The 25,962-nt window shown below is 37.9% G+C and overlaps 3 protein-coding genes across 6 annotated transcripts; 2 read left to right on the forward strand and 1 right to left on the reverse strand.

Moving 5' to 3' along the window:
- Positions 1-2: 2 nt before the first annotated feature.
- mtrf1l (mitochondrial translational release factor 1-like) lies at positions 3-5,537 on the forward strand. Of its 3 annotated transcripts, none has more exons than XM_078932447.1 (9): positions 26-93; positions 734-974; positions 1,224-1,303; positions 1,443-1,547; positions 1,653-1,731; positions 2,693-2,856; positions 3,086-3,203; positions 4,442-4,578; positions 4,713-5,537. In XM_078932447.1, the coding sequence occupies exons 2-9, from the start codon at positions 839-841 to the stop codon at positions 4,923-4,925; spliced, it is 1,032 nt and encodes a 343-aa protein (XP_078788573.1). In that variant the 5' UTR covers positions 26-93; positions 734-838; the 3' UTR covers positions 4,926-5,537. The 3 variants fall into 3 exon arrangements, with proteins under 3 accessions (XP_011482574.1, XP_078788573.1, XP_078788572.1); XM_078932446.1 differs by lacking the exon at positions 26-93 and adding an exon at positions 273-386; XM_011484272.4 differs by having other exon boundaries at positions 3-974.
- A 1,045-nt stretch (positions 5,538-6,582) lies between these two features.
- desi2 (desumoylating isopeptidase 2) lies at positions 6,583-17,328 on the forward strand. The gene is made up of 5 exons (XM_004077281.4): positions 6,583-7,187; positions 10,932-11,004; positions 11,197-11,290; positions 12,969-13,110; positions 15,437-17,328. Exons 1-5 carry the CDS (start codon positions 7,140-7,142, stop codon positions 15,716-15,718), a joined length of 639 nt encoding a protein of 212 aa, XP_004077329.2. The 5' UTR covers positions 6,583-7,139; the 3' UTR covers positions 15,719-17,328.
- A 1,407-nt stretch (positions 17,329-18,735) lies between these two features.
- LOC101155293 (cytochrome P450 3A56) lies at positions 18,736-24,937 on the reverse strand. Of its 2 annotated transcripts, XM_004077282.5 has the most exons (13): positions 24,743-24,937; positions 24,563-24,656; positions 24,334-24,386; positions 23,937-24,036; positions 22,934-23,047; positions 22,747-22,832; positions 22,471-22,613; positions 22,242-22,366; positions 22,032-22,116; positions 21,752-21,912; positions 21,445-21,671; positions 19,211-19,373; positions 18,736-19,134 (listed from the first exon to the last, which is right to left on the reverse strand). In XM_004077282.5, the coding sequence occupies exons 1-13, from the start codon at positions 24,808-24,810 to the stop codon at positions 19,060-19,062; spliced, it is 1,494 nt and encodes a 497-aa protein (XP_004077330.1). In that variant the 5' UTR covers positions 24,811-24,937; the 3' UTR covers positions 18,736-19,059. The 2 variants fall into 2 exon arrangements, with proteins under 2 accessions (XP_004077330.1, XP_078788570.1); XM_078932444.1 differs by lacking the exon at positions 24,334-24,386 and having other exon boundaries at positions 24,743-24,760.
- Between the last annotated feature and the right edge of the window lie 1,025 nt (positions 24,938-25,962).

Consider the following 25,962-nt stretch of genomic DNA (forward strand, 5'->3'; position numbering starts at 1 on the left):
ACAATTTAGTGTAAAATTGAGCGAAGAAGAAGAATTCAAGATGGCTGCGCCCGTGATGTGAAACGATGGTTTTGTAAAACAGCTATTTGGGGGGTTTGTTAAATATTATATCTGGGAAAATATATATCTAACAGACTAAAACTCGTTTTTTCGTGATGTGGACAACGGTGAAACGAACGAAAGTTTTTGTTTGAATATTCTCTTTGACTTTGTAAAAAAAAGTTCTCTTGGCTTGTCGCAGTACTCTATTTAAATATGTCAAATTTTCAACTAAATCATCATGTAGCTGGATTCACTATAGGAGTGTTAAGTTTAACCTTCATCACCGTGGTTGAATTTTTTTCTTCTTCAATTCAGTTTGTTGTTGATCAGGCATAATTCCAAGGGTTTGTATTGTATGTTTTGGTTCTTAAATCACACAATATCCTCCAGATTTTTCCACTACACAAAAACTTCAAGCATTTAAAAAAAAAGAAAAGTGTATTAAAATATTACCTCAAATAAAAGTTTTTTTTTTTTAATGAGGGGCGTCTAAAACACGGTCAGGTTTGCCTTCTTTTCCGGTTCATTTATGAAACTAATGGTTCACAAAAGATTTTTGAGGCTTCTGTCAAAAGGAAGGGAATGTATTTGGTACTGCCAAAAACCAAAACTTTTCATCAGCCAACCTGTCACCCTCACGTTTGGCAGGACCGTGAGGTCTTTTCATGTTGCTTCTCCTCTCATGATGAAGCTGCTGTCAGTCGAGGAGATTTTTGCCAGGAAATCTTTGCATCAGCACCTGACGAAGGTGCAGCTGGAGTACAAAGAGTGCTTACAAGCCATCAGCAGCATCACGATGGAGGATCAGTGCAGTGAAGAGGAACTAAGGGCCAAAAGGACAAAGATATCACTGCTGGCTCCTCTGATCCAGAGCATAAGGGAGCTGGACAAAAAGCATGAGGAGATGGCTGAGACTGAGATGCTTCTGAAAGGTGAGACAACTATGTTCATGAAGAACTAAAGACAAAAGAAATAAAAAAAAGACTTCATTCATCCTGTTTACTGCAGAATTTACTAGCAAACAACATTTTTGTATTTGCCCACTATATGGAATGACTTATAAGTTGCAAAACAGTAATACGATAAATATAACTGACAGTTGAACAAATTATATAAAAACAGGCTTTCCCAAGAGAATTGAAATCCCCACATCTAATACTCCTTGTTTAATCTCTTTAAAGAGGAAGATCAAGCCTTGAGGGAACTGGCAGAACTGGAGAAAGAAGGCTGTCTGCAAGATATTCAGCAACTAAGAGCCAAGGTCAGACTTCAAATCCAGAAACGTGTCAGAGAGGGAAATCTTGCTTGGCATTATTAACCAGTTCTGCCCTGTACAAACTGACATTTGTGAAATTGTGGTATTTCTTTATTACATTGTGTCAACATTCTTCCCAAACCAGATCCTGGAATTGTTGATCCCAGAGGAGAGGGTTGAATTGAGTGACCTGGTCCTGGAGGTTACAGCTGGTGTTGGTGGTCAGGAGGCCATGCTGTTCACCGCTGAGGTCTGCTGGAACTTTCAGGATAAAGGATACATTTGTGCTGTTTGTTCTTACACACTCTTGTGTTTCGAGTTACATGCTGCCGGTTTTGTCTGCTCTCCTCTGCAGGTGTTTGAGATGTATCAGGGTTTCGCTCAGTACCACGGCTGGTCCTTTGACATCCTGGAGCATATGACCAGTGATTTAGGTTAGTACTTTGGTCTGTTACAGAATAAAACTTTCTTTCACACTTTGATTAGAAAAGAACTGCAAAAGTAGGTCAATGTTTTGTTTATTTCAAACAGTAAATACAATCTGTCTGGATGCATGTGTATATATGTACAGGCCTAAAACGTAGAAGAAAAGGAAAATTATTTACCATCTTTCTAAAATTTTAATAACTCGTGTCCTCACTTCTTTGTAATTTTTTTTTTATGTTTATAGTTTTTTTTATTTAATTTATTATCTGCACGGCTTTACTGAACAGAAAATGTGAAAACCATCTTTGGTTTTCTCTCCTCATCATTTTAGAATAAATTTTTTTCATCTGGTTGTGGTAATTCTGAGAAAGGATGCATTAGAATGACTTTGTTCCCAAGTACACAGATTTTAAACCGTGACAATCGCCTCACTGAAATAGAATCTGTAGTACTTATGACTTTTCTTATAGGGATCCATTTTTGATTTATTCCATTGATTTTACAATTTATAGCGAAAGACAAATCCATGATTTGGGACATTTTTCAATTCTTGGGAGCAAAAAATAGGGGAAGAATCAGATAAAAAATATGAATAATTTATTAAAATGTTAAAATTTTATATTCGTAGTCTAAAGACAGTCAGTGTTTTAGTTGGCGTCTCTAATGCTTTCTACTTTAACCTGGCAAAGACGCTTTCCACCTTTGTTACTTTCTTCAGCTTTGCAACAACCAATAATGAACACAAGAGGGAGCCTTTGCTTTTTCATTGCACATAGCCATTTCACCTAGTATACCTCCTTACATTTTAAAGAACAGTTTATTACTAAATTATAGATGTCTGCTAAATGCCATGAGCAAGTCATGGAGCATTTTAGGATGCAACTCATTGTTGACATTAATGCTAAAGAGGGACAAGATCAGACACCACTTTCTGAGTTTTAGCCGTCATGGCTATCCTCTGGGCTACAGGTGGACTGCGTCATGCCTCTGCCAGCATCAGTGGGCCTCAGAGCTACAAGAAGATGAAGTTTGAGGCTGGAGTCCACCGAGTTCAGAGAGTTCCCAAGACTGAAAAGCAGGGCCGGATGCACACAAGTACAATGACTGTAGCTGTGTTACCCCAACCCACTGAGGTACAGATGGACATACTGATGGATGTTGCAAAAGTATTTAAAATAAAATAATAAAAAAGGAATTTGTAAAATAAAAAAACATTTGTTCTAATTTTGGAAACCAATTTAACCAAATGTGTTTCTTTTGATGCCACCTCTTTTTATTTTTTGCCTTGAAGACACGTCCAACAGAAGAAGCATTCTTCTGCTGCTCAGCTGCTTTTTATCTTGTGTGCTGTTTTTTTTTTAGATCTCTTTCACAATAAACCAGAAAGACTTGAGGATAGACACAAAGAGAGCAAGTGGAGCCGGAGGTCAACACGTCAACACAACAGACAGCGCAGTCAGGATAGTCCATCTTCCAACAGGTAAAAGCTGGAAAGATCATTCCAGGGCGAGAACATTTCAGGCTTCTTCATAATTCAGTTTTAGTCTTTCTACCATATTCAGATAAAACAACTTTTGTGGTTTTGACTAAAAATATATTACATGACAAAAAGAGAAAAAAACTGGTTATATAATGTGTTTAGTGGCACTGAAGTGTCTTTACCACCATCAAATGCTGCTTTATGGTTCTGATTCAGATCAAGAATTTTATAAATTCAATTGCAATATGAATCGGATTTTTTTAACTCCTCTACTTCTGCACTTTCTTCCTCCCACACAACCTGTCTGGTTCTGTTCAGATGACTATATTTAAGGAGGACCTTTCTTTCCCACACATTTATGTATGTGGAGTGTTTTAAGGCGACCTTGATGTGGAGTTGGCTCCATAGACAGAATTATAGAGGAACACATTAATACTTACACCCCAGCTGACATTAATGTAAAGACAAAAAAATACAAAGTCAATAGAGCTGAACAATACACCTAAAGTAAGTTACTAATTCCATACTATGACCTATTTTTGCGGTTTAAATCAAAAATAATTCTAGCAAAACTGTAAAGACTGTGGTAAAACAAAAATTTGAAGAGTCTTAGACAACTTTGAAAGATGTACAGTGTGGGTGGTTGCAGTTATACAAAAAAGCAAAACAAGTTCTTGGAAAGCCTTAAGGCCACACAGAATTAATTAAAGTCAGTCTGTAAATGAAGCACAAAAAATGTTTCCTGAGCAACAGAAGCTGACTTCTCTGTTAAACTCATGTACTGATCTCTGACTCATCCAAAATGTATCTCTAAATGTAATTTCTCCTCCATTGCAAGTGTCACCATGCTTTTTATTACTATATAAAATTTATCTTCATTATTTACAATCATAACCGTCTAAATCATTGTCAAAAGGAAATGTTTGGTCAGACTAATAGACAGACTTCCCCACTTAATCATATTAACACACCTGACTTATTTCACACACAATTAAAGTCCTCTGCCCCGAGAAGTACATCAACACACCTGTCAGGTAAACCTAAACAAAAAATAAACAAGTAACACTTTAAATGTCTCCATCTTTCTAGACTCATTCATATTTTTATAGTCTCAAATCTGTACATGATCACAAGATGGGTAGATTTGGTACTTGTTTGTTGCTACAATACCATCGTTGTAAATTAACATTGCTGTTATTGTAAATTAACGTTAACATAACTTTTTCTGTGTTTTGTAGGTGTGGTTGCAGAGTGTCAGCAGGAGAGATCGCAGCTTAAGAACAGAGAAAAAGCGATGAAAGCTCTGAGAGCAAAGCTGTACAGCATGAAGCTGGAGGAGGAGACTAGTAAGCGCTATAACCAGCGCAAAATTCAGGTGAGATTACAGTTAGGGACTCAGAAGAATACTGATCAACTAAAGAGTTTTCAGTGTATTTAAGTGTTTGTTTTCATTGCCAAAAAAAGAGGATTAGACACCATTAAACACCTATTTTTTCTGTCCTTCTCCAGGTTGGTACCAAAGGGAGATCTGAGAAGATCCGGACTTACAACTTTCAACAAGACCGCATAACGGACCACAGAATCTCTATCACAGTACATGATGTTAAAAGTTTCCTGCTGGGGGAGGATTTGCTAGAGGACATGAACTCATTGCTGCAGGAACTCTCCAACCAGGAAGCACTAATGGAGCTGCTTGAAGAGAGCAGCCAGGAAGAGCAATGAAAGATGGAAATTTCACATTTTCACGCTTAGGCAGTTCCAACAATGTCAGTCATTGTGTTTTTCTGGTTAAAAAAAAAGCCAAATATTCTGAAGAATGCAACTTCATGTAATTTAAAAAAATGCAATGAAAAGAAAATGGAATTCAATTTCATTTGGTGAAACTTAAAAAATACATACTTGAGGCCTGACATTTTCTGGTCCTAATGATCTCAGTGAAACTGACTACTATAGAAAATCACTTCCCCATTCATTTCTAAACCAAAGGGTTGCTTTGTTTTCTGAGTTCATATTGCAACTCATTTTATCCAACATGAAAACAAATGAACAAAAATCCAAGGTCTTTTCTGTGTTCTTGTCTTGATCCCTGACTGTCACAAACCTTTTTTTAATGTAATTTGACTAAACCTGTATCATACCAAGATTTCTTGTATTGTGGAATTTGCTTTGTTATAGGGCATTTGAAAATGAATGATTTACAGAAAAGGAGACAGACTGTAAAATTTGCTCTTTAGCTTATCCTTATTGTTGGACCAGTAGCAACAAAACCTACCCACATTGCAGAAATGTTATGACAAAAAATTAAAAGAAATAAAGTTTAAAAATAAAATGAAAGATTTCATGTTATTTTTTACAAGACATTTATAATTTTACATTATTTTCATAAAACATAAAGTTGATAAACTATATAAATCTAGTTTTATAGTCTTACTTACAAATTTTAGTCACTTTTCTAAGAAGACGGGTGTTGGTTCACATAAATGTTACAAATTCAAAGCCCTTGCATCTAATTTGAAAGGGACAGAAATAATATTAGGTAAAAAATGTCTGAAAATAAAAGCTTTATAGATTAGGTGTTTGACTCAAATATTAGAGAGTGGGTTTATATTTGTATATTTATTAAAAATAATCTAGTGTTTTGCACTGCATTAGACTTAAACATTACAAAAGATGAACCTCTTGATGCCTATTGATAAGTAATATGCATCAATGCATTTCATCTCCAAAATGACTTTAATTTAGCATTTCCTTTAAAGCAAGTCACATTTTTAAAGCAATTTTATATTATTTTCATTTTTCTACATTTTAGTTTTAAACCAAGCAGCAAAAGATGAAGAAATTCAAAAACAACAAACTGCTCAGTGCAAAAGAAAATCTTCAAAAAGTACAATGGAAAAGTGACAAAATAATTTAAGCCTTAATCTTTATTTCTTATCCAGAAAGAAGAGCCAAGAAAAAAAACTAATAATAGTGACACAAATTACTTCAAAAGACTGTTTTAAAAAGACAAAAAAAAAAACATTAATAAAAATGGGCAAAAATATAGATATTGCAGAAAAAGTTAGCTAATTACTGATGGATGATCAAAAAAAAAGAACAGAGAGGATCAATGACGGAACATAATGCTGAGACGCAAAAAGGAAAGAAAAAAACCCAGAACATAGTAGCCTATAAATAGGACGTTTGGGCAGCAACCCAGTGTACAAATCTCCTTTAATGTCTATACTTGTGCGCATAATATTTTACCAAAATGGTCCTTATAAAAGATACTACAATTTTTCCAACTTAAATGAAATGATGATGAACTGCATTACATGAACTGCATTACCCAGAATGCTTAAAGCTCAGGTTGATTAATCGAGCCCGGATTCTTCGCTTTTCTCACCCACTCAATTTTTGTTTCCCAGCAGGCGCATCCTGCCTGCTGATTCGGAGCTACCGTTAGCCAGCTAAAAATGGACTAGCTACCAAGTGCTTTTTTTTTCGGGAGGAAATTGCTTTTCAGTTTAATATAAGTATGTTAGTCCTTTATATTTATTTTTCAAATGGAACGGAGTTAAGTTATTTTCCGTGACAACAGCCTTGAAAGGAGCGAAAAAAATCCTCGTTGTTCTTGGCAGACGAGCTGCTTCGGACGGTCGGTTCATTTTGACACCGGGGAGGTGCATCTGTCCGCCGCTGCTGCAGCTTCGATCCAACCGATTTGGAAAACAAAGCCAGTCAGATGTTGGAGGATGAGAAATCTAGCCAGAACTCTTCTCTTTTGATTACTTCTGTAGTCGAAAAATAGTAAGCTGATCATCGTCCGTAAAAAAAAAAAAAAAAAAAAAGCAACATTTGGACCGGCGGTACGAATTCTCGTTGGAGGGCGAGACTTCGGTTCTCGTACGGAGGAGGAGAAGGCAAAAGGAGACCCCCAGAAGAGAAAAAATCCTGATGCCAGTAATGGCAAACGAGCCGATCATCCTGAACGTTTACGATATGGTAAGCAGAAAAACAACAGTTGACCACGCTTTTTCTGTGCTCATCATTTTGTACCAACCAACGCTAAAAGGATGTCATAGTTTCTTGAATGCAACTTTCTGGATTCTGTTATTATTATATTGGCGTTTCAGTATAAGAGTGTGTTTTCTTTTCCAGAGTATTTTTTATGCTGCTGGGAAAACACCCTGCTTTAGTTGTGACTAAAACATTACAAAAAATGGTCCAGCTTTTGTTTTATTCAGAATTTATTGGTTTTAAAATGTATTTTTGCAGATTATGGTTTAATAGTGGGGGGACACATATTACCTTTAAGGTCAGTACTGTTAATGCTTTGAAAACCCATTCGAATGCAAAGTGTGTTTTTAACTTGTTTTTTATGTGGCATTTTTCTCATGATGTTAGGTTGGGGTTTCGAGGGGCTGTAAGCTTGCAGAGAGCGTGTAAACATTTGGATGATGGGAAGTTGGGGAAGGCTTACTCCACGCCAATAGTCCTGCCCACAACTCAAGGGAAGAGTTCTAAGGAACTCCTGCCGCTCTCCTTAAACTGTGTGTCCTAGAAATCAACAGTTTTTTTTGTTTTGTTTTTGCCTATAAATGGCATTATCGTTAATAAAAGACCACTGGGAACACTTTTTACAATAGATCAAATGATGATCACAGCGAAACCTAAATGAATTGTAAAAGGGCACTAAGTGAAAGGTAAGGGATTCTGGCTAAAAACTGGACAAATAGACAATAACTTGTCCTAAAACTGGTACAGCAATAATGCAGATGTGTTTTATGGCAGAATTGGGCTGAGGCTAAATGTCACACATGGATGTCATCCTGCAGGAGTGAGTCAGTGAATTGGTTTGGTGATGAATCATTGATTGATATAGATTCTTCTTCACAGGCAAATTGCACTACATACAGGAATTATCTTGACCGAGGCTAGAAACTCCTTTTGTTGGCGTTCTTTTTGACAAAATACGCGGCTATATAGCTGTGATTTAAAAATTATTTTATGTGTTATTTCTGCCAGAATAATTCATGTGAGTCCCATCTCTCTGTGTTCTTTGCATCCTTACCAACATTCCCTAAGAGTATCCTATTGATGTAGTTCAACCTTTCCTCTTAATTATTTTGCTTTGTTGTTCCAGCTACCACCTTTTCTTTTTTTTCTTTCCTTTCTCCTTTGCTTCCTTTTTTTTATGCTTGAGCCATCACCCAGAATATTATATCCTTTGTAAAGCATGACGGGCTTTTATCACTTTTCATTACCTTAAGATGATCCACTGTAGCAGTTCTACTAGAAGATCTTCAATCCATGAATTTCTTTATCTCAAAAACCACTGCTTATTTTAACATCGCGGCTGCTAAAAAGCAGAAGTTTTGTTTCACTGATGCTGGCAGACTAGACACGTGTTACAAGTGAAAACAGCCATCTCTCCTATGATAATTAATAATATAATAAAAAGCACCTTAGTTTTACTGGTTTACATATAATATTGCATTTCAGACAAATTGTACATATCTTGTTTTTTTGCATTCTTCACTGCTAGAATTTCATTGTACTTGTACAATGACAATAAAGCTATTCTATTCTATTCTATTCTATTCTATTCTATTCTATTCTATTCTATTCTAATACTTAACAAAAACAGACTTATGAAATGAGACAATTTAAGACCGAAGCTCTGATTTGTGGCTTATGGAATAATGGAAGAAGCTGCAAATTAACAAAAATACCAGGAAAGAAAAGCTAATATCTTATTTTTAAGGGACTAAAAACCTTTTTCTCTGTGACATTGTGGGTCAACCAGAAAAAGTCCAGTACTCGCAAGCTGGACAACGCCACCTATGGGATAACAGTTCACATAATTTAGTCAGTAAGTCAATTACACAGTTTTCAAACTGACTGGGACGAGGACAGTTGTCCCATGAGAGAATTCAGTCAAACCCTGGTCACACACCCCCATTATCCCATGTTGTGATGCTGAAGACTAACAAACTTTAGTTTTGGTTGCTTTATTGACATTTCTTCTGCAGTAAGAAAGAACAGCAAGTTCTCCAAAGTTGGTAGTGTATATGTGGATCAATTTTATGTCTTGTAATGGTACCCAGAACTAAAGAAAGTTCCTGGTTACCTACCATAGGACCACCTGTATGGTTTCTGATATTTGAACTGTTCATCTGTTTTTTTTTCCTTTTGTTGGTTGCTTTATTAAAGAAGAGGAAAAAGGAGTGGAGTTAGTGTTAAAGAACAAAATAAACTAGAGGGAAAATGTTAAAAAAAAAAAAGATTTAGCAGCAGTTATAATGTGGTAAACAAAGAAAATTTCAGATTGTGTGAATGAATTGAGGCTATTAGTCATTTGTCCAGCCTCCTAGACTTGATGAAAAGTCTTCCTTTCCTTTCGGGGATCGATAGTGTCATGTGACTTTCAGGAATGTGTGTGCAGATGGGCACGTGCAGACACCGGCCCCATCCGTTCTTCATCTACATGTCAGGTTATCCCCACCGTCCAGCTCCCACCTTCACTAAGTGGATTTCCTGGGCAGCTCTGAGTGCTTTAGCACAGCGCTCTAATGAGAGAGCATTATCTGGACACCAGCTGCCTGCCAGCAGCAGCGGGTTCTGCTTTATCACTGAGGAAAAGCTGTGAGGATGCTGGGTTTGACAGTGTTAAAGGCAGCAGGCTGGGTTGTTAGCGACAGAGTCTTGCCTGTCTGTGGATTCTGCCCCGTGTCACACTTTTGTTACTTCTTGACAGTATCAGGGGTTCAGTGGCATGGAAAGATTGTAAATAATTGTCAGTAATCAAAACTGGAGGGCATCGCAATCTGTGTTTATTGATCTGCAAAAGCTGTACAGAGGAGGAGATGCACACAGCTAAAAGCAGATCAGACATGAGACGACTACAACCAGAAACACAAAATTCTACTTGAATGGGTTGTGTGGTCTGCACCCGTTTCCTTCCTTTATTAGCAGCCTGACTGCTGTTGGCTTGTTCTTTCCTTCCAGACAAAAGAGGCAGCTTTTTTAACAATATGTTTTTTTATTTTATGCTAGAAAATTAAAGCTTTTACAGTATAAATGCAAATTATTTCACATTCTGAAATCTAAAAAACTATGCAAAAGTGGAACTGCAGTAGCAAGAATGAATTCTTCATATAAATACTAAAGACAAGTTTTTGCCCAAAAAAATCCCCCAAAATAGCTCTAAAAGGCAATTGATTCAAAAGTCATTTTTATGAATCAATGTTGAATTTTCTGGGTGAAGATCAATTCAATTACAAGAATCCATTTGGAAGTCTAGCACAATTACTCAGAGGTCCTTATTGCACATTGTGCACTTTATAGTTGTCTGAAACTGGTTCAAACGTGCCCCGAATGTGGCAATAGCACTATCAGATTTAGCGACTTGTCATCATTATACCACGTTCTATTTCTAAAAGCCGTGTTTCCAGTAGTCTCTGCTCGACCTCTCAAACAACCAAAGAGATGGTAAAAATGTCAAGCAGCTGCAGACAGCAAAGTTTGTAGAGTATAATTTCTGCATTACGTCTAGTTTATTTTCCCCTTATCTGACAAATTTATGGTGCTTATTTATTAAGAGAAGGGAGCACAGATTTAAAAGTAGAATGGTGATATATCTTTCTTAGTTGGAAGTTCTGACTTTTAGCACCTGGTTTTGTTGATGATTATGATCAGAGGTTTAGAAGACACACCTGAAGGATTGTTTTTGTCTCTCTCCTTTAGTACTGGATCAATGAGTTCACCAGCTCTCTGGGCATCGGAGTCTTTCACTCAGGGATCGAGATCTACGGAAGAGGTAAGGTCAGCCTGAAACATGACACCACATACATCAAGTCATCCGCCTGGCAATGGGGTTTCAGAGAGGGAATGCTCTTCTATGGCTCCGAGTCCAGCCATTCATGTGCGCTCTTTGAGGAAAGTATGAATGAACGAGCACTTTTTGACGTCTTTTTGCTCAGATGGGTGCTTTCTTGCTGTTTGACTTTAGAGTTTGCATACGGCGGACACCCGTACCCGTTCTCAGGGATCTTTGAGATCACACCAAGTGATGCAACTGAACTAGGCGAGACTTTCAAGTTCAAGTAAGTATATTTTGTCTCTAAAGGGAAGGACAAGCACAGTACGTATTCACATGGCTATAATTCAAAAAGGCAATCGGCTAAGAAGTCAGTTCCTAAGGGAATCAGTAAAACATTTGGATGTGACTCATTAGATTAGCTGATTATTGCTGATGATGGTGAGTGACCACACAGGGATCAGGCATTCCACCAGATAAGATGGATGACGTAATACTACTTTTACTTTGAAAGGTTTATTTGTTGTTAATTAAACAGTTGGCTTTTCAAACGATAACATCTGAGCTCTGACTCACTTCTAACACCCCCAACGAGATTTGATGAATTTCTTCTTTTTTTTGTCAAAACGTACGATGAAGCAGGTCTTTTTATAGGTGGTGTCAACAGAAAACTGCAGAGTGACAGTAACCAGACCTGTTGCACTACTGACACAGAAACGCACCACATCTATAGCTTACAGTTCACATTCCATAGCTGAGGTTAAACCAAAGCTTTGCCACGCAGAAATTCATCCACATTCCTATGAAGCCTTGAGCTTTATCCAAGATAAACACAGGTTTATTTTTAGTTTGTCCTGTGTGCTACACTTAAGAAATAAGAACACACTGATTGGGATCTACTGTTCTTAGTTTGTAGCTGATCTTTTCTCCATCAACTTTCAACATTTTATTTTTATTTGTTCAATTAACAAGGTTTAATTTCTGCTTCTGGGACTCCCAGTAATGTGAACATTTCCATGTTATTCTGAAACCTGACCTCATCCAGACACTTAATGCCTGCTGTGAGCAATCTATCTTCTTGGCAGATCTTGATAAACTAAGATAAATGCAAATCCTGTAGCACGTGGATCACAAAGTTGTCCTTGTGTCTCAGCTGTGCAGTTAATCTTAAAATAAAGCAGTAGTTCCTGTGAGGTTTGTAACTCGCTGGTGGAGGAAATAAGTTGTGAATAGTTACTTCCCCTGATGAAATCCAAATAAATGTATATTAAAGTTAAGTTTCTTGATCTTTCTCTGTGATTTCCTATCTCTCAATGCTCAAATGGACCTACCATTAAGATGACAGACTGTTAATTTCTTTTTATGTTGGGAAACCTACAAAATCAGCAAGGGTTTAAATACTTTTTTCCTCCTTTGTAAAACAGCTGTAAAACGGGTGGATCAGCCTCACACTGACTCACAATTCTGTATCAAGGTTTGAGGATAATCATGTCTTTTCATCTGGGTTCATGCCACAAACATGATCTCCATCCCCGCTTGACCTCATCAAACTGAAGAGGAAAACTGGAAGAAAAAAAGACGTGCAAAACATGAGAACAGATCAAGAAAGGTTTTGTTTTTAATCCAAAATGGATTGGAATCAAGGAAACAGCAGCATCTGGTTCAGTGTGTGTGGAGTTCCTCTCTAAGCTACTGTCCATTACTTCTGCTCTAGTTGATCTGGCCTTCAGAGACACGTGCACATTTGCTGTTTCCATGCTGGCCTACTGGCCAGACAGAGGCCTACATATCATGCACGCCAAGTGAATCATCAGTTTGATATTTCACTGGTTGAAAAAGGGTGCCAACGTTTGTAAAATTGAAACGGCAGAAAATAGTTCCTTCATAACAACTTCTTGCAAAAAGTAATGATGGGATAGATATCTCTGTCATCACTATAAACGCGCTTTCTTGTGGTTCTGTAGAGAAGCCATAGTCCTGGGCAGCACGGACTTCACAGAGGAAGACGTGGAGCGCATCGTGGAGGAAATGGGGAAGGAGTACAAAGGCAATGCCTATCACCTCATGCACAAGAACTGCAACCACTTCTCCTCAGCTCTGTCAGAGGTGAGACACTCGTGACTTCTGGGGGCATTATTTTTTTCTTTCAGCGTCACAACCAACTTTTAGTTCCTTTTGCAAAGTAGAAGCCGAGTCCCTACAGTTTGAGTGATGCAACACACTAACGCATATGAAGCTTATCTTATCTTATATCTCTGCAAAAAACATCTATTTTGCATTTTCTGTTGTGGGTGAAAGGGCTTGAACTAGTTGTGCGTGTCCACATGTGTGTGTTTGTGTCTATGTGTATGCATGCGTGTCTCCAATCAGCTTATGCTGGAGTGACTAATGAGAAGGAGTCTGAACCGTTAGCATCTAGTGCTCAGATGGGGATTAGGACACCGATACAAGCCCTGACATGCTTAACCAGCTGACACACACTTCTAGTAAATGGCGCACTCGGAAATTCTTTAAAAAAAAAAGAATAAATCAAATTTAAATAGCTTTCTAAACATGAATTGGGTAAATGTTTGTAACGTTTATCTACTGATGCTGACATGGGAAAGTTTCTTCCTCTGAAAGCAGAAAGGAAACCAGTTGTGGTCGCAGTTAAAAAGCAGAGCAGAACAACAGTCCACAAGGAAGGTTTGATGTTGATCATCCTTTTTGACAGGCAAATCAGTGTGCTGTCCCCTCGTATTGTTGGTCTCATTATGTAAGGCAGTTATGTGTGCCTGTCACAAAACCACAGGCGGGAACGAGCAGCAGTTCCGCATAGGCGTTTGAAACGAGGGGAGCCTCTTGCTGTTAAGATCGTCTTCCTTGCTGTGCTTTTTACCACCCCCACCACCTCCCCCCGCTGCTGAGTGCAGCCATATTCTCTGTAGTAATCTGCAGACAGAATCACTCAACGAGACAATTTCATCAGAACAAAGTAACTAAAGAGGAATTAATTGTTATTAAACAGAGTCAAATACACTTTGTAGTTTTTTTTTAAATATTGTAATCTAACTCATACCTAGTGTCTTTTTTAAAGCAGTGTATGTTTGGGTTTGTTGCTCGTCTTTCACGGCTCCATGCTTCCTCCTGCAGCTCCTGGCTAAAACGATGAGGTCATCTGTGTAGTCATCAAACATGAGAGCAACCGTGTATTCTCTTCCCTGCTCTTGCATCACAGGAAGGGGAACACGCTTGTTCTTTGCCACCTCAGCTAATGAATACTCATTGTATTTCAAAATCTGGATGTTGAAATGGGCCAATAATTCAGAGAACGGAGCTGCATGTGTAGGCATGCAGCAAAGAACCAGTCAGAATTACCCACTCTGTTTAAGGCTAGGCTCAGATTAGGAGGAATCTGTTTGAAACAGAAGTAGTCGGAAGCTTCCTTGGTGTTTAAGGTGATGATCTGAATGGCTTTTTAAAAAAGATTGTAAATATAATCTTAACATGAAAAAAACTACTCATTTGGGTATTCAAGATGGTATGATGAAATACTAGGGCCACCATGAGAGAGAAAAACTAAATTAATTTTTAAGATTAAAGTCATAAAAGTATGAGAAATAAGTCATAATTTACTAGAATAAACTGGTAAAATTATGAGGGGAAAAAAGTCAAAATTTTACCAGACCAAGTTAGAAAATTATAAAAAAAATATGTAATTTTATGAAAATAAACTACGGTAGTAAACTTGTGAGAAAAAAAGGCAGGAATTAGACAAGAAAGAAATCCTTGCGTTTTCAAAAATAAACTTGGTCTTGTCATTTTTCTTCCATATTACTAGGTGACTAAATCCATTAATGCAACCATTTATGGTGATGCTATAAGGCTTTAGTCTACCATAGAAATCCAAGTGACATATTGGATTTGCACCTCTGAGACTTTACTACAGACGGAGTAAACAGCGTGCTCGCTGGCAATCCACTCAATCTTCTTCTGAAGAGGCCCAGTTTCCTGCCAATTCTTTTCCTTTATTCCTTAAGTCCTTATACTTCTACTAAAACAATGATGACTCACGAAAGACTTAGTATTTCCTTATTTGTGACACCAATACTGATGTCACTTCCTCTACATGGATGACATCAAGCTATACGCTAAGAGCAAGCGATACAGTACTGACATTGGGATGTCATTCGGGCTTGAGAAATGCAGCCGGATGGTGACAAAGAGAGGCAAGGTTGTCCACACAGGAGGGGTCTCACTCCCAGAAGGAACAACAGCAGCCAAATACTTTTAACGATTAAAGCAAGTCCTGAGAAGCCAACTCAATGGGAGATATATACTTTTTTTTTTTTTAATGGTAAACTTAATACTCTGTCGGAGGATGGTGCTTTTTTGTAGTGTAAATATATAGAGTAAATGTTGTTTGTGTCTTTGTTGTCCTCTCTTTTGTCAGATCCTGTGCGGTAGGGAGATTCCTCGTTGGGTTAACCGCCTGGCCTACTTCAGCTCCTGTGTGCCGTTCCTCCAGAGCTGCCTACCCAAAGAGTGGCTGACCCCAGCTGCCTTACAGTCCAGCGTGAGCCAGGAGCTCCACGCAGGCGGCGGAGAGCTGGAGGAGGCAGAGGACGCAGCAGCCACCGCCTCCCTTGCTTCGATGTCACCTTGCTCGCCTTCCTCCTCATCCAGCCCCTCGTCTTCTTTTCCTCGTCATACCCGCATTCAGCCTCGCCGATAGAGGCTGTTAGACTCGTGGCTACAGAGACGGTCATCTAACGGAGCACCTGCAACCCAGCTAAAGCCAAATGTCCTGGAGGGAGGTGCTGAAGCTCCTCTGGTAGAGAATGTGAGCCAAAACTCTGCCCAGAGCTACGGAAGGGGGCTGCCTTTGCAGCGAGGAAGACCTTTTGTTGCTAAATAATGTTGGAAACTGGAAAAAAATGGTCTCACACACATCCTAAATTCCGATTTCTTCACAAGCCTCCTTTTTATATTTCAAGCAATTGAGCAGCCACGTTGAGATTTTACTAGATTAACAAACGACTGTTACTTCAGATACAGATCACCTTTCGAATCATGCTTACTGATTCGAAGAGAATGACACCATTTGTCCATTTTGCTCACTTTCCTCAGTTTTTCAGCTGCAAAATCTTGATGTCTGATATCATTCTCACCTCAAACTGTAATATGCTCTGAAAGAGGCTTCACTTGAACTTGTTAGTTTACATTACTATAGTCACCAAATGCGGTCGGGAGGCTGAAAAGTTTGTAGATGAGCTCACCCTGGTAAATATTTCTTCTGCAGCCAGTCGTATTTGAAATGTTTGAACTTTTTCGCCTGTTACAGTTGGAATGATGGGCTCAAAACCCAACATCAGGATTTCAGATTTTTTTTTTTCCTATCGCAGCTGATTGACCAAAAGCCAAAGTCTGTTCTTGAGATGCTTTTAAGAAATGATGGTTTGTAGGTGAACTTTTTTTTCTTTTTTCCTTAGATATGAAACTTGTAGCATCTTAACAGTTCCTTCCTCCCAGCGGTGGAGTAATTCATCTGATGTGCTCAGACTCTCAGCACACCTCCAACCTTTCATCATGAAGCTACACCTACTTCTCAAACTTTATACATCAATTCCTAAATGTGCAAATTGGGTAATAAATCAGAAAGTGGCTCAGAGTTCATATGTTCTCCTAGTAGCAGCTACCACAGTGCCTTTCAGCAAGGTACTTTCTTCTCAGTGTGATTTCCATGGATGTCTGCAGAGAAAACTTGTCTTTAACTCACTTTGGTGCTGAAGAGAAGCATCACGGAAAACTTCAAATAAAAAAAAAACCTGTTTGAAGTCAGTTTGTACACATGGAGGTCTTATGAATATAATTTACACTTTACAGGAAAAAGCTTGTTTTTCTCATCAGTGAGAGACTCTACCAGCTGATCACAAATCAAATGCTGCAGAATGCGTTTTATTTTATTCCGTTGATGCGTTTGAAGTTAATTTTATGATGGATGTTTGAGCATAATCAAATCGGACCACCTTTTTTAATCCTTGTTCGTCGACATGGGCCTTTTTTTTTGTCCGTTTTCTTGATGTTTGATCAACTCAGGATCCTTGGAGACTTGGTTATAATTCCCTTAAAACTTTTGTATCCCTCTATTCATGTGCTGAATTGCTTTTGTGCTGCAGTAGTCACTGTAGACAACGCACTGTAGTTTTATACTCTTTTGATCAAATGAAAAGAAAGCGCTTTCATTTCTGACATGTTTGTGAGCCCGTCCTGCCTTTTCTTCTTGTATTTGCATGAATGCGTGAATGTGTTTATACTTGTATAATAAACTGTTTATATCAACAAGCTGTTGCCTGAGTCACATTTTACCGTCACGCTTAAAAATCGGTAACAGTCGGTAATTATTCAAAATTAGTCATTTTAAGAAAAAAGATTTTAAGATATCGAAGTATAATAATCCTTTTATGTTCTGTTTAGTAACTTGTATTAAATAAAGCAAAAACACCAAGAAACCAGCATCTTTCATGGTCTGAAAGTGATAGTTTGAAAGTTTCACAAAGAACATGGTCCCACAACGCCCCCTGCTGGTTCAACTCAATTCAATTTTATTTCATTAGCCCAATTTTTACAACAATATTCGTCTCAATGGGCTTCATACCAGTAATTGCATAATAAACATGAAATCATAAAGAAAATGAAGTCATAGAATTCAATAGGTAATGGCTAAACTAAACAGATAAAACTAAACAGGGCATCCCTGCCCTTAGACCCTCCTTGTTTTTAATTTTTAACTTTTGTACATTTTTGAAGTTTAAGTAACACATATTTCACATCATGAATGCTCTAATTTCAGAAAATTGTTCTCGATTATAACACGCAAGAAAAGTCATTTTGTACTATGATAAATTGTGCCATCATTTGCAAAAATCTGCAAATAAAAGTTTTCAAATAACTCATTGATCACAACTTTCGACATTTCGAAAAAATGTTTATTATATCATTCATTCATCTTCTGCCGTTTTATCCCTTTTGGGGTCACGGGGCTGCCGGAGCCTATCCCGGCCACGTGGGCAGGGGACACCCTAGACACGTCGCCAGTCTGTCGCCAGGCCACAATCTCACATCCATTCACAGTCACACTCACACTTATGGACAATTTAGATTAACCAATTAACCTATGAAGCATGTTTTTGACTATGGGAGGAAGCCGGAGACCCCGGAGAGAACCCATGCATGCATGGGGAGAACATGCAAACTCCCCACAGAAAGGTCCCCCATTGATGTTCTGTTTCAGGTCCCCCAGCCGGGACTTAAACCGGGGGCCTTCTTGCTGTGAGGCAGGAGCGCTAACCACTGCACCACCGTGTTTATTATATTTGTCATGAAAACATTTTCTGTGCTTAAAAGTCAGTATCAGTTTTTGGACCTGGTAAATAGTACAATTGACAAAACACTAACAGTTCTGGAGTACTGTCGTTGCACTTAATATTAGTATTTTGAGTATGAAATCTTTTATAAGCCACATAATCTGCTGGAAAACATGCAAAACACAGCATTAATTTGAGATATTTCAAAACTATGTATAGAAATGGATCTTTGAAAATGAGATAAACTAGTGTCACTTTAATATTTTAATTATGAAAGAAAACTAGACAATTGAGGACTTCACAATGATGCTTTGGGTGAAGTGATAGCAATATGCCATAGATTTAAGAAACTTGAGCTGTAAAAATTATTGACAAGGACTCCAAAGATTTGTACAAACTTTATTATTAATCTGCATGTTTTTAGCAATTTCTTAATCAAAAATGAATACTAAAGAACTTAATATTGGACAAAAAGAGAGGTTTTTGACACAAATAGAATCATCACACAGTGCAGCATTTGAACTTTTTAAAAATGACAAAGAAAACAAGTAGAAGAAAATGTTTTAAAAACTTGAAATATAAACCATCTGAGAAAACAAGAAAAGAAAAAAAACATGCACAGATTCTGTCAATTTCTTTTTTTAAAGTTAAAAAATGACCCAACCCTATGAGCAGATGCAGACCATATTTGTGGGTTAGATCTCTTGAATTATTGTTTTCTGGGAACAAACTTGAGTTTTATAGGTTTGAGAGGTTGAAACTTCCAGTCAAACTGCAGAGGAATCTAAAAGAAACAAATTCATCTATGTTCAGTGACACTGCAACAAAAAAAGACAGTCAGTAGAAAGTTAATGTCTCACCAAGGTGTCTTTGCATGTTTCCAGGGTGTAGTTTTGCAGGAGACGCACAATAACCATCTTCATGACCAGGATTGCGTAGCGCATCCCAACACAGTTACGAGGACCCAGGCCAAAGGGCATGTACGCATACGGGTTCAGTTCCCCCTCATTTTCCTTACTGAACCTGCAGAGACCAAACATTTAGAGCATATTTCTGAGAATATAACCACTGATATTTACATAAAACTAGACATTGTTGAATCATTACCGTCCCAACTTCAGGAAGACACCACAATAAGTGTGGGCTTCCTCAACATCCCCTCACTCGCTGGTAAATACATTTGATCATGTCTGAGTGTTGGGATCCTAAGTTTGATATCCTGTGTTTGACTAAACATGGCAACAGGCCTATGACTTATTGCAACTTAATAATGATACTTCTTATGTGTATGGTCCTCACAGAGGAGGTCTTGCAATAAAACACTGACACCGTTGGAAAGTCCATGTTTCTGTCCCTGCCTCCAGCTCATTTGAATGCAGTGTGTTTAGACATGCAGGACTCACTTCACCATTGTTTCCATAATTTTATGCCCCTCCCCAAACCCAGCAACGACTTCTTAAAATATCTATGAGCTCTGCAAGTTCGACTCTTCATTTTATCATCAAAAGTAATGCTATGGGGAACTTTAACCGTTGTCCCTCTGAACCCAACTGTATAAAAGTTGCATATTGTAAGCTTGAAAGTTTATGTGGGAAAACTTTCTAACAGTTAATAAAAAAAGTAAAGTCAAACTCCATACAAAGATTTCATCACAGAAAAAAAAAATCTATTTGTATTTCTCTTGTCTCACCAGTTCCACCAAAGGCAGCCCTGAGATCCTCTACTGTCTGTTAAATAATACATTCAAGCTGGAAAACTTAATTCCATTTCACCGTTAGTCAGATGAAACATGAAATTCATTTTTGTTGTTTTCAATTAAAAATAAAATAAAATGAAAGAAAAAAAATCACCTAAACCTTGTTCTATGCCTTCACCTCTTTCTGCATACAAATATTTCCAAATTTTCCACTTTCCAAATTTCAAACCTCATCTGTAATATCAACATTTCCACTTGTCCCTCCATACAACTTTGGTCAAATCCTGCCTCCCTCATCTCCTCCCTTTGATTTTATGAATCATCTGTTCCTTTCTTGTCCCCTCCCTCTTCAAAAGAGCAGCCATTTCTTCTGCATTAAAAAAAAGCCCAGTTTATACAGCACAATATTTTGTCTAACATTTGTTTTTTTTCTGTAACATGCCTTTTCTTTCCAAAATATTTGAAAAGAGAAGTTGTATTTTATTTCCATTTCCCGCTAACCAAAAACATTATTTTACAAGAAGTTGAAATCTGATTGTGTGTCTCCACCACACCACAGAAACTCCCCTCTCACAAAATTCACCACAGATCTTCTCATAGCAGCAGATTCCGGTTTACTCACCATCTCCTACATTATTCTCCTAAATTGTCTTTCCTCTATTTGCATCCCCCAATAGTGATGCTAATATCAATAGAGTGAAACCACTATCATATACTCTTATTCATCTGGTCTTTCTTAGATTTTCATTTCAAAATCCTGTTACTTTAGGAGTGCCTCAAGGCCCTGTCATGGAACCCCTCCTTCTTATCACCTATCATTTCCCACTTGGCAACAGCTTTTGTAATATCAATGTCCATTTTCAAGGTTTTGCTGATGACACCGAGTTCCATCTATTCAGCAAACAATTACCACAAAGACATTTTCCCCCAATCACTTCCCCTGCTTTCTACTGGCTCCATGTTCAATTCACAATACATTCCAAACTCTTTGGACAACGTCCAGGTCATTCATCAAATCTCCCCTCCAATTTGTTTGACCTCCTCCAGAGCCCCATCTCCACCCAATTCTCAGATCTTCATCCTCCATTCACCTCACTTAGCCCCATTTGCCTCAGCATCATGGGGAGCAGAGCTTTTTGCTCAACTCTGGAATTTACGCCCATCTAAAACATTTTTCACTTTATTTCTTTGAGTTAAACCTCAAATGTTATCTGTTAAGAACAGTTTTTAAAAAATTGTATAAATTATAATTGATTTTTTCCTAAATCTCCTCAGTTTCTCAAACTTTAATTGTTTATATATAACATTAATTGTAATTTCAAACGTCTCTTGTGGACGCCATCCTTAAAAGCACTTTTTAAACATGCAATGTTGGTGCGGTCTGCCTTCTACAGTTACCTTTCTGGTCTGAAAAGCTCAGGGGAGCTCCAGTAGCGTGGGTCTTTGTGCAAATTCATCACAGGAATTCCAACCACGGTACCCTCTGGAATGGTGAAACCTTGGATCTCAACGGTCTTTTTGCATCCCCTCTCAAGGCGGGGTGCTGTGGGGAGCACACGCATCGACTCCAAAATGACCTGGTCCAAGTAGTGCAGATCGTTCAGCTCTTCGTAGGAAAAGGAAGCCTAGATAGGCAAGCACAAAGATAAAGAATAAGGAGGAAAATCTTTGTAATCACAAAGGGCAAGACATCAAGGTGTCGTACATTTTTCTGCAGGTTAGCATCGATTTCTTTCTGCAAGGTGTGCATTGCATGAGGGTTTGTGGCCAGGTTGTAAAGAATAAAAGACAGGGTGGTGCTGGTTGTCTCATAGCCACCTAAGATAAAGGTGAAGGCCTGAGCAACAATTTCTGGTTCGGTCAAACCTGCAACCAAACACAGAAATAGAGTTTCAACCTCTAGTATTTTATTCATAGACAGTAAAATGCTGGTATAAGACATCCAACACATGACTAAAGAACCAAAGATGGCTTTTAGCGCATACCTTTACTTGGCTGTTCTTGTTCATTCTTAATCTCATTTTCTGGGATCTCGCTCTGAACCATCACCTGCAGGAAGTCCTGTCGAGTCTAAATTGTCACAGAATACATGTTATATTCCTCATTTTTAAAAAAAATCTTTATTGGAATTTGGTATCGCACTCAATCCTTTTTTTAAGTATCTTTTTTTTTTCGAAAATTAGACAAATACTTACAGATTCCCCTGCTTTATGCTGATCTTTGAATTTTTTGATGATGTTAAGGAAAAAATCCGACTCAGCTTTGGGCAGCATTCCAATGTTTAAGGAATTCAACAGGCGACCGGCAAAAGGACATATCACTGAAAGTAAAAAGAGTTGTTCAGTGAAACTCACGTGTCTGACACCAACCTAGAAAATCTCATTTTGTACAAGTATTCTGAGAAAGTACTTTATGCATCCATACTTAACAAAATAAATGGCCAAAAATTGATGTTAAAAAGCTTTTGGATGTGGACATTAACAGGATCTTCTGAATTGTTAATTGAGTCCATCTCCACACTAAAAGATGCACTGGCCACTGTATCCAAACTGTATGGAGCCACAAATCTAGAACAAAAATATTAGAATTACATTTGTAAAATTACCTTTTACTTCGAAAATGTATGTATTTCATTGTTAAATCAAGTTTTTAGTAAATAAATAAATACACCAGGATTAGAAAATGTCATTAAAAACTTACTGTTTGACATGGATGGGCTCATCCAAATTTGTTTGTTCAAGTTTTTTGAGAAGCCGGTCTGCATAGGAAGCAACGATGGGGAAAACCTTGAGAAGATATCATAGACAGGGTCGGGTTTACAACACATCCAGCACATGGGGGTTGCAAGTTTTTTTATTTATTAAACGTTTGACTCCCTAAAACTTACCTGTTTGAGTCTTCCACTGGTGAAACATGGAGAGATTGTGCTGCGAATCCGTTTCCACCTGTCATCCTTGACAACTGTAATTCCATCCTCGAACGGTCCGGGAATTTCAGTGTCCTGAGAATGAACAATTCAGCATTGGGTTATTTCATGCAGTACAGCTCATTACAACTCGTGTTGTTGTGGTGATAAACTGTGCATGTTGATCTTCTTCACAATCCTGAAAGCATGAGCAACAACAAAAAGGATCAACTACCCCAAAGGGATCTTACAGTAGACGTCCTCATGAGAAAGTAGGTTAAAGTAGGTTTTAATCTCCAAATTAAGCTTTGTTTTCTGTCTGAGCAAATTAATCAAGAAAAACAATTGATGTGTTAACACAATTCAACTACACAAAATAAATTATTGTAAGATTAACTAAATTAAGGTTGCTTTAAAATACTTGGTCCTGAAAAATCTTTGATATCAAGGAAAACAGCAGTACAACAATTAGACTCAAACTATGACCTTTTAGTGACCCTAAGGTGGGGAATGCTGACTCTGCACCACTCTTCCTGTTTTTTTCCCCCCCAAGCAGTCTAATATGCAGGTTGCATTATACACAAAAACTGAATAAAAATAAATTAAAATGGAAAATAAACATTAATTTATTGCAGAATATCCCATGGAATACAAATACATCAATCCCTAAAGTTTATGGTCTTCTAAAAGGAAAATTTAGTGCAGATTGATACAAACTTAGTAACAAGCAGGATATTTATAAGATTTATTGTGTAGACTTAATACAGAGAACAGAGATCATCCGAGGACACACCTGCCTAACCAGCTTTCACTGGGTGAGGTTTACACTGCAAGCATCACACACTCATATATGGTGCTGTTGAGTAGAAACCTGAATGATGCAATACTTCATCACCTTTAAGGTGCCTTAAGCAAAGATGACAACCTCCCTGTTTTATCCCCCCACAATAGATTGACTGCAAAGATCAATGTCAGATCCTCTTACCCTGCGATTTGTAAACACGCTGTAACATTCCTTCACCATTATCGTTTTAATCATCTCGGGATCTGCCACCATCAGCACCGGGCTTCGTCCATCATACAATCTGGGCAAACATGGTGAGGGAAAGGTTATCTATTCATGAAACATTGATAACATGTTTTCTTTAATACAGAGAAAGAGTTTCAAACTCAGTGATGATAAAAATATTTTGGAGCATTAAGTTGGGATATTAAAATTAGTTGTTTAAGAGTTTAAGTCAGATTATTAAAAAGTAAAAAAAAAGTTTTTTTAAGTCATTTTGGATCTAAAGAGAATGAGTGCTGCTTACAAATCAAGAGTTTGTTAAAATAAAAGATGTGATTCTCTTGTGTGAATAATGCAAATAAACACATGAACTCACCCCCACACATCTCCATACTTGGCCTGGCACTCCGAGTCAAAAGCAAACAATCCCTTTATACAGGAACAGTCATGATCAATTTAATCCCCGTAACCAAGACAACAATATTATATTATTGTTCAGGAACAAATACTTTACACCCAGACTACATGGCAACAACAATAGCCCTTATGCTTTTTAGTAATTGCATCAGTAGAGGGCACAAATGTACTTCCAGTTTGACGCCTACCTTCCTTACTCCGAATATTGTCCCAACAAAAGGTAGAGGTTTTGGTCCGGGTATGTTCAGATTTTTGAAGACACTGTGAGGCCACGTTCCATACCTTATTTTGGAAAACAAAGAAGAATTGGTCTGTGAAGGCAGTTCCACCATATCACTGAAACAGACGGGCTGGAGATACAAACTTACAGCCACAAGAGGGCGAACAAGAGAGCCAGCAAGGTCCAGGTTGTTGGTGAAAGCAGAGTGAAAAACATCTTGGCCCGATCTTCTCTATCTGACAACTGCGCAAACTCACAGTGATGAGGAAACGAGCTGAAACCATCGCCTTAATAGCCTCGCTGTCTCCTGCAGGAGGGGGAGGAGTCCTAAAACCAAACTCCCACCAGGAAGTGAGTTTGTTGACGGAGGCCTTAAAGACATACAAACATGACCCACGACCTCCTTTTCCGCACCTTAGAGACGCAGCGGTTTTATTAGGGGAGAAAAACGTCTCCATAAATGGAAAAGACACGCATTTGGCGCTGCAATATCTAGCGACCTTTCTCAAGGACAAACAAAATAAAGTTTTAAGATCACAATTTAAAAAGAAAAAAAAGTCCTAGTACTTTTTTAATTGATTATTTTGAGTTTGTAAAACAAAGACTACAAGAAGCAAGAAAGAAAAACAGCAAAACTTTGCTCCTTTATTCTGAGAAAGAAGATTATTTAATCAAATCCCTTTCTTTTTCATTAAGTATTGTGAAAGGTCTTAAGGGTTGCTGGAGCCTATCCCTGTTGGTTCAGGGAGAGGGGGCCCCTGGATAGTTCACCAGTCCATCACAGGGCCCCTCAAAGACAGAAATAACCATACATCCTCATTTCTAAGAGAGGATATAGAGTCACCAATTGATCTTTTACCAACTGTAAAATTTCTTTTTGGCTGTGGACGGACACCAGAAGGCCCCTAGAAAAGCCATTGCTTGTGCAGGAAAAACACACTTGCATACAGGGATTTGAACCAAGGCCGCCTTTCTGTGAGCCAAGAGTGCAGGTCTGCATAGAGAAATTCCTTTTTACGAGTCACAATATCTTTTTGATATTTCCAATATTATTATTTTTAAATAGGACATTTTGATTTGGTTAAATTCATGCTTTAAAAATGGTCAAAACATTTTAGGCCTTACAAATTTCTTTAGGTAAGGCTTTTCTGCTGTTAAAAACATAGTCAACATAATTCAGTGTTCACGGACACTACAAAATCAAAACCCAGTTTTTAAGTTGTCAAATATACACAGTAAAAACAGATTGTAAAAATGATGATAACACATTATCACAAAAATGAAATGCAGTACATTAAATCAATGTAAACCCAAGTTGAATGAAACAGTGAGGATTCACCATTTTAAACAAAGGTGCTAGTAAAGAAC

Source organism: Oryzias latipes, chromosome 15, assembly GCF_053564925.1.
Source record: "Oryzias latipes strain Hd-rR chromosome 15, Olatipes_Hd-rR_3.1".
NCBI lineage: Eukaryota > Metazoa > Chordata > Actinopteri > Beloniformes > Adrianichthyidae > Oryzias > Oryzias latipes.